General features: G+C 47.9%; 1 protein-coding gene across 1 annotated transcript; it reads left to right on the top strand.

Moving 5' to 3' along the window:
* Positions 1-7,433: 7,433 nt before the first annotated feature.
* On the top strand, positions 7,434-8,462 carry LOC132407115 (uncharacterized). The gene has a single exon (XM_059993409.1). It carries the CDS (start codon positions 7,434-7,436, stop codon positions 8,460-8,462), a length of 1,029 nt encoding a protein of 342 aa, XP_059849392.1.
* The last annotated feature ends 4,294 nt before the right edge of the window (positions 8,463-12,756 follow it).

The following is a 12,756-nucleotide window of genomic DNA, read 5'->3' as shown; positions in this document are numbered from 1 at the left end:
AGCTCACGGTGCTTTGTTGTTTAAAAAAGGCTCTAAAAGTAATCCGGGAAATTATAGGCTGGTAAATTTGACGTCGGTAGCAGGTAAATTATTGGAAGGAGTACTAAGATAGGATCTACAAGTATTTGGATAGACAGGGACTTATTAGGGACAGTCAACACAGCTTTGTGCATGGTATGTCATGTTTAACAAATCTATTAGAGTTTTTCAAGGCGGTTGCAAGGAAAGGCAGTGGATGTTGTCTACATGGACTTCAGTAAGGCTTTTGACAAGGTACCCCATGGGAGGTCAGTTAGGAAGATTCAGTCGCTAGGTATACATGGAGAGGTAGTAAATTGGATTAGACATTGGCTCATCAGGAGAAGTCAGAGAGTGGTAGTGGAGGATTGCTTCTCTGAGTGGAGGCCTGTGACTAGTGGTGTGCCACAGGGATCAGTGCTGGGTCCATTGTTATTTGTCATCTATATCAATGATCTGGATGATAATGTGGTAAATTGGATCAGCAAATTTGCTGATGATGCAAAGACTGGAGGTATAGTGGACAGTGAGGAAGGTTTTCAAAGCTTGCAGAGGGATTTGGACCAGTTGGAAGAATGGGCTATAGAATGGCAGATGGAGTTTAATACGGACAAGTGTGAGGTATTGCACTTCGGAAGAAAAAACCAAGGTAGAACATACATGGTAGGACACTGAGGAGTGCAGTAGAACAGAGGGATCTAGGAATACAGATACAGAATTTCCTAAAAGTGATGTCACAGGTCAATAGGGTAGTAAAGAGAGCTTTTGGTACATTGGCCTTTATAAACCAAAGTATTGAGTAGAAGAATTGGAATGTTATGATAAGCTTGTATAAGGCATTGGTGAGGCTTAATTTGGAGTATTGTGTACAGTTTTGGTCACTGAATTACAGAAAGGATATTAATAAGGTTGAAAGAGTGCAGAGAAGGTTTACAAGGATGTTGCCGGGACTTGTGAAACTGAGTTACCAAGAAAGGTTGAATAGATTAGGACTTTATTCCCTGGAGCGTAGAAGAATGAGGGGAGACTTGATAAAGGTATATAAGATTATGATGGGTATAGATAAAGTGAATGCAAGCTGGCTTTTTCCACTGAGGCTAGGGGAGAAAAAAAAAACAGAGGACATGGGTTAAAGGTGAAGGGAGAAAAGTTTAAAGGGAACATTAGGGGGGACTTTTTCACACAGAGAGTGGTGGGAGTGTGGAATGAGCTGCCAGAAGAAGTGGTAAATGTGGGCTCACTTTTAACATTTAAGAAAAATTTGGACAGGTACATGGATGAGAGATATATGGAAGGAGATGGGCCAGGTGCAGGTCAGTGGGACTAGGCAGAAAAATGGTTTGGCACAGCCAAGAAGGTCCAAAAGGCCTGTGGCTGTGCTGTAATGTTCTATGGTTCTATGGAATAGATATTGAGACCCTCGTTAAGAAGGAGGAGGTGCTTTGCAGTGGTATAAATGAGGGGCTGATCATTTTGGAACCAGGTCAGCTCTTCCTAATGACAGTCTGCACTGAGGGAGCCACGGTAGCGTAATGGTTAATGAACGCTATCGGATGGAGTCGGTATGTCCTCCCCATGCAATGTGTGAATTTTCTCAGTGTGCTCTGGTTTCCTCAGACAGTCCAAAGACGTCCTAGTTAGTAGGTTAATTGGTCATTAGAAATTGTCCCACGATTAGGCTAGGGTTATATCGGTGGGGGGGTGGGGGGGGGGGGGGCTTGCTGGCCTGAAGGGTCTGTTCCGTGCTTCTTCTGAACAAGTAGAATAAATATACAAGTATTTGGATAGATGACCTGAAGGGGGTAGTCAGTATGGCTTTGAGCATGGCAGCTCATCTTTACCCAATCTCATAGGGTTTCTTGAGGAAGTTACCGGGAAAGTTGGTCAAGGAAAGGCAGTGAACATTGTCTACATAGAGTTTAATAAGGCCTTAGACATAGTTTTGCATGAGAGGCTGGTCCAGAATGTTCTGTCGCTTGGGGTGAAGCACAGTGGATTCTGGTTAATTGGTCCATCAGTTAATCAGAGCAACCGTTTATTTGGGATAACTCTTAAAGAATTAAAACTAATTGAGTAAATAGCTGGTATTCCCTTCGTTTATTTGGGATGCTATGTCACTTCATTGCGATAGGAGACTGTTGCCAAACGGTTTCTAACTTGTGACAGTCATGTGCCCTTGTGTGGCCGTTAGACCTGACACTGGACTTAGAGCAAAGTGTTTCAACTGCACCAATTGCATGTATTTGTGTTCAAAAAAGCAGTGATTTTTATCACGGATATTTGGTGATATCAGACAATTCACACTACTGAAAAGAGCCATTGTCCGAGTGTCAGGAAAAGGTAACTGAGCACGTACCTGCTGAATCTGTAGTTACCGTTGTGGCTAGGATGGCTGCTGGAGATGCTGGTACTGACCATAAGATGTTACTTGAGTAATTTAACACCCCTCTCTACTGGGTAGTCTTGTAGCTATTCCCATGCTAGTTGACTCTCATTGTCATACACTGCCAGTACAGGTTTTAAAGCTCTCTCGAGAGGATGTATGGCTGGGTATACTGTCAAAGGTAGAATGCGTAGATAGTGATCAGCAAGGTTTCAGCAGATCTCATCTGGCATTGAACAAGTGACTGTTGGCGTAATGGAGGAGGTTAGTAACCCCAAGTTAAAGTCAATTCTAGACAAACTTGACATTGGGGGTAGTGAAGAACAACATCTCAGCTAAAAGCTTTACTGGCTAAGTACCTGGATATCTTTGCAATCGAAGATGAAGACCTTGGGTACACTGACAAGGTCAAGCACAAAGTTTATTTAATTGATTAACCCATTTTACAGCCATACTGTTGCACTTCACCAAATCAGTACAGTAAAGTGAAAGAGCATATGCCAAAGTTGTTAACGAAGGGTGTGATTCAGGAGAGCAGTAGTGCATATGCCTCACCGGTGGTGTTGGTCCGGAAGGCTGTAAGTCAGTAAGACCGCGTGTAGATTATCGGAGACTGAATCTTAAGACTAGAAAAGATGTGTTGCTGCTCCCACATAGGGATGAGAGTTTCGATGCTCTGTGGAGAGCGAATTGTTCTCAATGATAGACCTTGTGAGTGGCAGTAGAGGAGTGTGATAGGCTTAAGACTGCTTTTTTAACCCTGTTTGTCTATATGAATAACTTTGCATCCTGTTTGCGGTCTTCAAGGGGCCAGCGACTTTTCAAGAACTAATGCAGGCAACCATAAACGATTTAGTCTTCCAAATTATGCTTGTGTACCTGGATGATATTCTGGTGTATTTGCAGACCGCCTAGGAACAGTCGGAGAAGCTCGACACTGAGCTTCAGCATCTCAAGGAGGCTGGTCTGAAGGTGAAACTGGAAAAGTGTCATCTTCTGCAGTCAGGAGTTCAGTTGCCAGGACACCAGGTATCAGCCGAGGGGTTAGGCACAGGTCCTGAGAGTGTCTCTGCTGTTCAGCAATGGCCATGGTCAAAGGCTTAAGGTCGTTTCTTGGCTTTTGTAGTTACTAAAGACAATTCGCTCGGGGATTTTCAAAGATTGCAAGTCTGCTGCATGATATAGTGAATTTGTGTCTTGGTGCAGGGAGTCCCAGTAAAACAAACCAGCTGTTAAGATAGTCTTGGATGGAAGATTGTCAAACTGCCTTTGACTTGCTCAAAGAGAAACTGACCAGTTCACCGATCCGCAGCTTTGCTGATTTCACACAGATCCTGTGTTAAGTGTCTTCAGAAACTTACGGCTCCGATAAAGAAAGCCTGAATGGCAAGGAACATGGAGCTCTGCCTTAAATTCTGTGTCTTCGGTCCGATGGGAGGGGAAGAGGAACAGTCTGTGTAGCTGTGGGAGTGGGGGGGGGGAGGGCGGCGGTTTATAGTAAATATCAGAGAATAGATTGTCTCCTGAGATAGCAATTGAGATCTAGAAAGGGGAGAGAGGTGTAAGAAATGGTCCATGGGAACTGGAGACCAGGATGAATGTTGGTGGTGAAGATGATAAGATTGTTGAGTTCTGCGCAGGTGAAGGAAGTATCAGTACAGCAGTCATCCATGCAGTGGAGAAAGAGTTGCTGAGTTTGAAACAAACTGCCCCACGTAGCCGACAAAAAGACAGGCAGAGCTAAAGCTCATGCAGGTTCTCATAGCTACTATACATCTCAGAGTTGTAGGGAGTGAGAGGAAATTTTAGTTTAGATGTCCAATCAGCCTGCTGGTTTCCTTCAACACAAGGCTGTGACATCCCTCAGTCCCTACCTCTGTACAAATTACCTCCTACGACATCCCTCAGTCCCTACCTCTGTACGAATTACCTCCTACGACATCCCTCAGTCCCTACCTCTGTACAAATTACCTCCTATGACATCCCTCAGTCCCTACCTCTGTACAAATTACCTCCTGTGACATCACAATCCCTACCTCGGTACAAATTACCTCCTGTGACATCACAATCCCTACCTCTGTACAAATTACCTCCTGTGACATCACAGTCCCTACCTCTGTAAAAATTACCTCCTGTGACATCCCTCAGTACCTACCTCTGTAAAAATTACCTCCTGTGACATCCCTCAGTCCCTACCTCTGTACAACTTACCTACTGTGACATCACACAGTCCCCTGCCTGTGTATGATTTACCTCCTGTGACATTGCACAGTCCCCTGCCTGTGTATGAGTTACCTCCTGTGACATCGCACAGTCCCCTGCCTGTGTATGAGTTACCTACTGTGACATCACACAGTCCCCTGCCTGTGTATGATTTACCTCCTGTGACATCGCACAGTCCCCTGCCTGTGTATGAGTTACCTCCTGTGACATCGCACAGTCCCCTGCCTGTGTATGAGTTACCTCCTGTGACATCGCACAGTCCCCTGCCTGTGTATGAGTTACCTCCTGTGACATCGCACAGTCCCCTGCCTGTGTATGAGTTACCTCCTGTGACATCGCACAGTCCCCTGCCTGTGTATGAGTTACCTCCTGTGACATCGCAGTCCCCTGCCTGTGTATGAGTTACCTCCTGTGACATCACACAGACCACTGCCAGTGTATGAGTTACCTCCTGTGACATCGCACAGTCCCCTGCCTGTGTATGAGTTACCTCCTGTGACATCACACAGTCCCCTGCCTGTGTATGAGTTACCTCCTGTGACATCGCAGTCCCCTGCCTGTGTATGAGTTACCTCCTGTGACATTGCACAGTCCCCTGCCTGTGTATGAGTTACCTCCTGTGACATTGCACAGTCCCCTGCCTGTGTATGAGTTACCTACTGTGACATCACACAGTCCCCTGCCTGTGTATGAGTTACCTCCTGTGACATCGCACAGTCCCCTGCCTGTGTATGAGTTACCTCCTGTGACATCGCAGTCCCCTGCCTGTGTATGAGTTACCTCCTGTGACATCGCACAGTCCCCTGCCTGTGTATGAGTTACCTCCTGTGACATCGCACAGTCCCCTGCCTGTGTATGAGTTACCTACTGTGACATCGCACAGTCCCCTGCCTGTGTATGAGTTACCTCCTGTGACATCGCACAGTCCCCTGCCTCTGCATGAGTTACCTCCTGTGACATCGCAGTCCCCTGCCTGTGTATGAGTTACCTCCTGTGACATCGCACAGTCCCCTGCCTGTGTATGAGTTACCTCCTGTGAGATCGCACAGTCCCCTGCCTGTGTATGAGTTACCTCCTGTGACATTGCACAGTCCCCTGCCTGTGTATGAGTTACCTCCTGTGACATTGCACAGTCCCCTGCCTGTGTATGAGTTACCTCCTGTGACATCGCAGTCCCCTGCCTGTGTATGAGTTACCTCCTGTGACATTGCACAGTCACCTGCCTGTGTATGAGTTACCTCCTGTGAGATTGCACAGTCCCCTGCCTGTGTATGAGTTACCTCCTGTGACATTGCAGTCCCCTGCCTGTGTATGAGTTACCTCCTGTGAGATCGCACAGTCCCCTGCCTGTGTATGAGTTACCTCCTGTGACATCGCACAGTCCCCTGCCTGTGTATGAGTTACCTCCTGTGACATCACACAGTCCCCTGCCTGTGTATGAGTTACCTCCTGTGACATTGCACAGTCCCCTGCCTGTGTATGAGTTACCTCCTGTGACATTGCACAGTCCCCTGCCTGTGTATGAGTTACCTCCTGTGACATCGCACAGTCCCCTGCCTGTGTATGAGTTACCTCCTGTGACATCGCACAGTCCCCTGCCTGTGTATGAGTTACCTCCTGTGACATCACACAGTCCCCTGCCTGTGTATGAGTTACCTCCTGTGAGATCGCACAGTCCCCTGTCTGTGTATGAGTTACCTCCTGTGACATCACACAGTCCCCTGCCTGTGTATGAGTTACCTCCTGTGACATCGCACAGTCCCCTGCCTGTGTATGAGTTACCTCCTGTGACATCGCACAGTCCCCTGCTTGTGCATGAGTTACCTCCTGTGACATTGCACAGACCCCTGACTGTGTATGAGTTACCTCCTGTGACATCGCACTCCCCTGCCTGTGTATGAGTTACCGCCTGTGAGATTGCACAGACCCCTGCCTGTGTATGAGTTACCGCCTGTGAGATTGCACAGACCCCTGACTGTGTATGAGTTACCTACTGTGACATTGCACAGTCCCCTGCCTGTGTATGAGTTACCGCCTGTGAGATTGCACAGACCCCTGACTGTGTATGAGTTACCTCCTGTGACATCGCAGTCCCCTGCCTGTGTATGAGTTACCTCCTGTGACATCACACAGTCCCCTGCCTGTGCATGAGTTACCTCCTGTGACATTGCACAGACCCCTGACTGTGTATGAGTTACCTCCTGTGACATCGCAGTCCCCTGCCTGTGTATGAGTTACCGCCTGTGAGATTGCACAGTCCCCTGCCTGTGTATGAGTTACCTCCTGTGACATCGCACAGTCCCCTGCCTGTGTATGAGTTACCTCCTGCGAGATTGCACAGTCCCCTGCCTGTGTATGAGTTACCTTCTGTGACATCACAGTACCCTTCCTGTGTATGAGTTACCTCCTGTGACATCACAGTCCCCTGCCTGTGTATGAGTTACCTCCTGTGACATCACACAGTCCCCTGCCTGTGTATGAGTTACCTCCTGTGACATTGCACAGTCCCCTGCCTGTGTATGAGTTACCTCCTGTGACATCGCACAGTCCCCTGCCTGTGTATGAGTTACCTACTGTGACATCGCACAGTCCCCTGCCTGTGTATGAGTTACCTCCTGTGACATCGCACAGTCCCCTGCCTGTGTATGAGTTACCTCCTGTGACATTGCACAGTCCCCTGCCTGTGTATGAGTTACCTCCTGTGACATTGCACAGTCCCCTGCCTGTGTATGAGTTACCTCCTGTGACATCGCACAGTCCCCTGCCTGTGTATGAGTTACCTACTGTGACATCGCACAGTCCCCTGCCTATGTATGAGTTACCTCCTGTGAGATCGCACAGTCCCCTGCCTGTGTATGAGTTACCTCCTGTGAGATCGCACAGTCCCCTGCCTGTGTATGAGTTACCTCCTGTGAGATCGCACAGTCCCCTGCCTGTGTATGAGTTACCTCCTGTGACATCGCACAGTCCCTTGCCTGTGTACGAGTTACCTCCTGTGACATCGCACAGTCCCTTGCCTGTGTATGAGTTACCTCCTGTGACACCGCACAGTCCCCTGCCTGTGTATGAGTTACCTCCTGTGACATCGCACAGTCCCCTGCCTGTGTATGAGTTACCTCCTGTGACATCGCACAGTCCCCTGCCTGTGTATGAGTTACCTCCTGTGACATCGCACAGTCCCCTGCCTGTGTATGAGTTACCTCCTGTGACATCGCACAGTCCCTTGCCTGTGTACGAGTTACCTCCTGTGACATCGCACAGTCCCTTGCCTGTGTATGAGTTACCTCCTGTGACATCGCACAGTCCCCTGCCTGTGTATGAGTTACCTCCTGTGACATCGCACAGTCCCCTGCCTGTGTATGAGTTACCTCCTGTGACATCGCACAGTCCCCTGCCTGTGTATGAGTTACCTCCTGTGACATCGCACAGTCCCCTGCCTGTGTATGAGTTACCTCCTGAGACATCGCACAGTCCCCTGCCTGTGTATGAGTTACCTCCTGTGACATCGCACAGTCCCCTGCCTGTGTATGAGTTACCTCCTGTGACATCGCACAGTCCCCTGCCTGTGTATGAGTTACCTCCTGTGACATCGCACAGTCCCCTGCCTGTGTATGAGTTACCTGCTGTGAGATCGCACAGTCCCCTGCCTGTGTATGAGTTACCTCCTGTGAGATTCCACAGTCCCCTGCCTGTGTATGAGTTACCTCCTGTGACATCGCACAGTCCCTTGCCTGTGTATGAGTTACCTCCTGTGACATCGCACAGTCCCCTGCCTGTGTATGAGTTACCCCCTGTGACATCCCTCAGTCCCTACCTCTGTACAACGTACCTCCTATGACATCCCTCAGTCCCTACATCTGTCCAAATTACTTCCTATGACATCCCTCAGTCCCTACCTCTGTACAAATTACCTCCTGTGACATCACACAGACCACTGCCTGTGTATGAGTTACCTCCTGTGACATCACACAGTCCCCTGCCTGTGTATGAGTTACCTCCTGTGACATCGCACAGTCCCCTGCCTGTGTATGAGTTACCGCCTATGAGATCGCACAGTCCCCTGCCTGTGTATGAGTTACCTCCTGTGACATTGCACAGTCCCCTGCCTGTGTATGAGTTACCTCCTGTGACATCGCACAGTCCCCTGCCTGTGTATGAGTTACCGCCTATGAGATCGCACAGTCCCCTGCCTGTGTATGAGTTACCTCCTGTGACATCACACAGTCCCCTGCCTGTGTATGAGTTACCTCCTGTGACATCGCACAGTCCCCTGCCTGTGTATGAGTTACCTCCTGTGACATCACACTGTCCCCTGCCTGTGTATGAGTTACCTCCTGTGACATCGCACAGTCCCCTGCCTGTGTATGAGTTACCTCCTGTGACATTGCACAGTCCCCTGCCTGTGTATGAATTACCTCCTGTGAGATTGCACAGTCCCCTGCCTGTGTATGAGTTACCTCCTGTGACGTCGCAGTCCCCTGCCTGTGTATGAGTTACCTGCTGTGACTTCGCACAGTCCCCTGCCTGTGTATGAGTTACCTCCTGTGACTTCGCAGTCCCCTGCCTGTGTATGAGTTACCTCCTGTGACTTCGCACAGTCCCCTGCCTGTGTATGAGTTACCTCCTGTGACATTGCACAGTCCCCTGCCTGTGTATGAATTACCTCCTGTGAGATTGCACAGTCCCCTGCCTGTGTATGAGTTACCTCCTGTGACATCGCAGTCCCCTGCCTGTGTATGAGTTACCTGCTGTGAGACCGCACAGTCCCCTGCCTGTGTATGAGTTACCTGCTGTGAGATTGTACAGTCCCCTGCCTGTGTATGAGTTACCTCCTGTGACATTGCACAGTCCCCTGCCTGTGTATGAATTACCTCCTGTGAGATTGCACAGTCCCCTGCCTGTGTATGAGTTACCTCCTGTGACATCGCAGTCCCCTGCCTGTGTATGAGTTACCTGCTGTGAGATCGCACAGTCCCCTGCCTGTGTATGAGTTACCTCCTGTGACATTGCACAGTCCCCTGCCATGTGTATGAGTTACCTCCTGTGACATCGCACAGTCCCCTGCCTGTGTATGAGTTACCTCCTGTGACATCGCACAGTCCCCTGCCTGTGTATGAGTTACCTGCTGTGAGTTCGCACAGTCCCCTGCCTGTGTATGAGTTACCTCCTGTGAGATTGCACAGTCCCCTGCCTGTGTATGAGTTACCTCCTGTGACATCCCTCAGTCCCTACCTCTGTACAACGTACCTCCTATGACATCCCTCAGTCCCTACCTCTGTACAAATTACCTCCTGTGACATCACACAGACCACTGCCCGTGTATGAGTTACCTCCTGTGACATCGCACAGTCCCTTGCCTGTGTATGAGTCACCTCCTGTGACATCACACAGACCACTGCCAGTGTATGAGTTACCTCCTGTGACATTGCACAGTCCCCTGCCTGTGTATGAGTTACCTCCTGTGAGATTGCACAGTCCCCTGCCTGTGTATGAGTTACCTCCTGTGAGATTGCACAGTCCCCTGCCTGTGTATGAGTTACCTCCTGTGACATCGCAGTCCCCTGCCTGTGTATGAGTTACCTCCTGTGACATCGCAGTCCCCTGCCTGTGTATGAGTTACCTCCTGTGAGATTGCACAGTCCCCTGCCTGTGTATGAGTTACCTCCTGTGAGATTGCACAGTCCCCTGCCTGTGTATGAGTTACCTGCTGTGCCCCAGTTTTTTGTGAGGGACGTAAAACTTGCAATGTTGGAAGCAGGGAACTAGTTTGATGGGAAGGCCATAACCATGCTGGAAGTGTGTACTGTGCAAGAATCTTTCATTCAATGAAAGTTGAAATTTGGCTGTCCCACAAGATTGAAGATGACACAATCTATGACTGCAGTCAGAATTAGAATCAGGTTTATTATCACTAATTTATCTCAGGAAGTTTCTGTTGCCGGTGATTTGGCTTCAAAGTTTGAAGCCTTGCATTGGGACTGACCCAAATCTCAGAATCAGGTTTATTATCACTGATATATAGCATGTCACAAAATTTATTGTTTTCAGGCAGCAGTACATTGCAAGACAAAAATAATTAATGTAAGTCACAATAAATAAATAAAAGTGTAAAAGAGAAATAGCAAGTTAGTGTTTATGGATTGTTTAGAAATTTGACGGCAAATGGGATCTGTACAGGGTCCAATGTTGTTTGTCATATACAGTAATGATCTGGATGATGGGGTGGTAAATTGGATTAGTAAGTATGCAGATGATGCTAAGATAGGTGGCATTGTGGATAATGAAGGAGGTTTTCAAAGCTTGCAGAGAGATTTAGGCCAGTTAGAAGAGTGGGCTGAACAATGACAGATGGAGTTTAATGCTGCTAAGTGTGAGGGGCTACATTTTGGTAGGAATAATCCAAATAGGACATACATGGTAAATGGTAGGGCATTGAAGAATGCTGTAGAACAGAGTGATCTAGGAATAATGGTGCATAGTTCCCTGAAGGTGGAATCTCACATGGATGGGGTGGTGAAGAAAGCTTTTGGTATGCAAGCCTTTATAAATCAGAGCATTGAGTATAGGGGTTGGGATGTAATGTTAAAATTGCACAAGGCATTGGTAAGGCCGAATTTGGAGTATTGTGTACAGTTCTGGTCACCGAATTATAGGAAAGATGTCAACAAAATAGAGAGAGTACAGAGAAGATTTACTAGAATGTTACCTGGGTTTCAGCACATAAGTTACAGAGAAAGGTTGAACCAGTTAGGTCTTTATTCTTTGGAGCGTAGAAGGTTGAGGGGGGACTTTATAGAGATATTTAAAATTATGCGGGGTATAGATAGAGTTGACGTGGATAGGCTTTTTCCATTGAGTGTAGGGGAGATTCAAACAAAAGGACATGAGTTGAGAGTTAGGGGGCAAAAGTTTAGGGGTAACATGAGGGGGAATTTCTTTACTCAGAGAGTGGTAGCTGTGTGGAACGAGCTTCCAGTAGAAGTGGTAGAGGGAGGTTCTGTATTGTCACTGAAAGTAAAATTGGGATAGGTATATGGACAGGAAAGGAATGGAGGGTTATGGCTGAGTGCAGGTCAGTGGGACTAGGTGAGTGTAAGCGTCGGCACGGACTAGAAGGGCCAAGATGGCCTGTTTCCGTGCTGTAATTGCTATCGGGTTATATGGTTCCATAAATGGGAAAAGCATTGTGTGTGTCTTCAGGCTCCTGTCCCTTCTCCCTGATGGTAGCGATGAGAAGAGGGCATGTCTCAGATGTGGTCATTTGCCAAATAGCCCCTTTTATCAGTTAATACCTCACTAAGAATTACCTGCATTCCCATTTTGGCCACTGTGCCAAGGACTCCATTTTGCATTGTTTGTTTTTGTTTTAAAATAACCTGATCAACAAGTTATATTTTATATCAACACTGGACTCTGCAGAGCTGAGAATCCAAAGCAATACGCACAAAATGCTGGAGGAGCTCAGCAGGTCAGGCACCATCTATGCAAAGGAATAATCAGTTGCTGTTTCAGGCCAAGAGCCTTCCTCAAGACTGGAAAGGAAGGGGCAGAATCCAGAATAAGAAAGTGGAGCAGAGGTGGATAGGAAGGAATACAAGCTGACAGAGGATAGCTGAGACCATGGGAGGGGCAGGTAGGTGATGGGTAGAAAGTATAAAGGGCTGAAGAAGAAGGAATGTGATAGGAGAGGAGAGTGGACCATAGGAGAAAGGGAAGGAGGAGGGACACCAGAGGGAGGTGATAGGTAAGTGAAGAGGTAAGAGGGAAGCCAGAATGGAAAAAGAGAAATGGTTGAGGGAGAAGAAATTACAGGAAGTTAGAGGAATCAGTTTGGAGGCTAGCCATAAATTTACTAAATTTAACATGTTATCCTCACAAAGGAAAAAAAGTATTTGAGCATCAAGGGCCATCCTGCCTGGTCAAAGTACTTACTGGTTCTACCTGCTGAGTGCTTAGATTGCCTGTGGAACTTGAGATGTAAATCTTCCCTTTGTGAGAGCTTGCCAAATTTATTTTTGCCATCTAAGCTGTTACTGGCAGCACATCTCACTGAGTGACCCCAGGTTCACAAGCACAGCATTACGATCACAGCATTAGCTCGTGAGAGCCCCCAGGAGCAAGGGTCAGTCAAA

The sequence above is a fragment of the Hypanus sabinus genome, chromosome 17, assembly GCF_030144855.1.
Source record: "Hypanus sabinus isolate sHypSab1 chromosome 17, sHypSab1.hap1, whole genome shotgun sequence".
Taxonomy (NCBI): Eukaryota; Metazoa; Chordata; class Chondrichthyes; order Myliobatiformes; family Dasyatidae; genus Hypanus; species Hypanus sabinus.
This window is presented reverse-complemented; position numbering and strand designations above follow the sequence as displayed.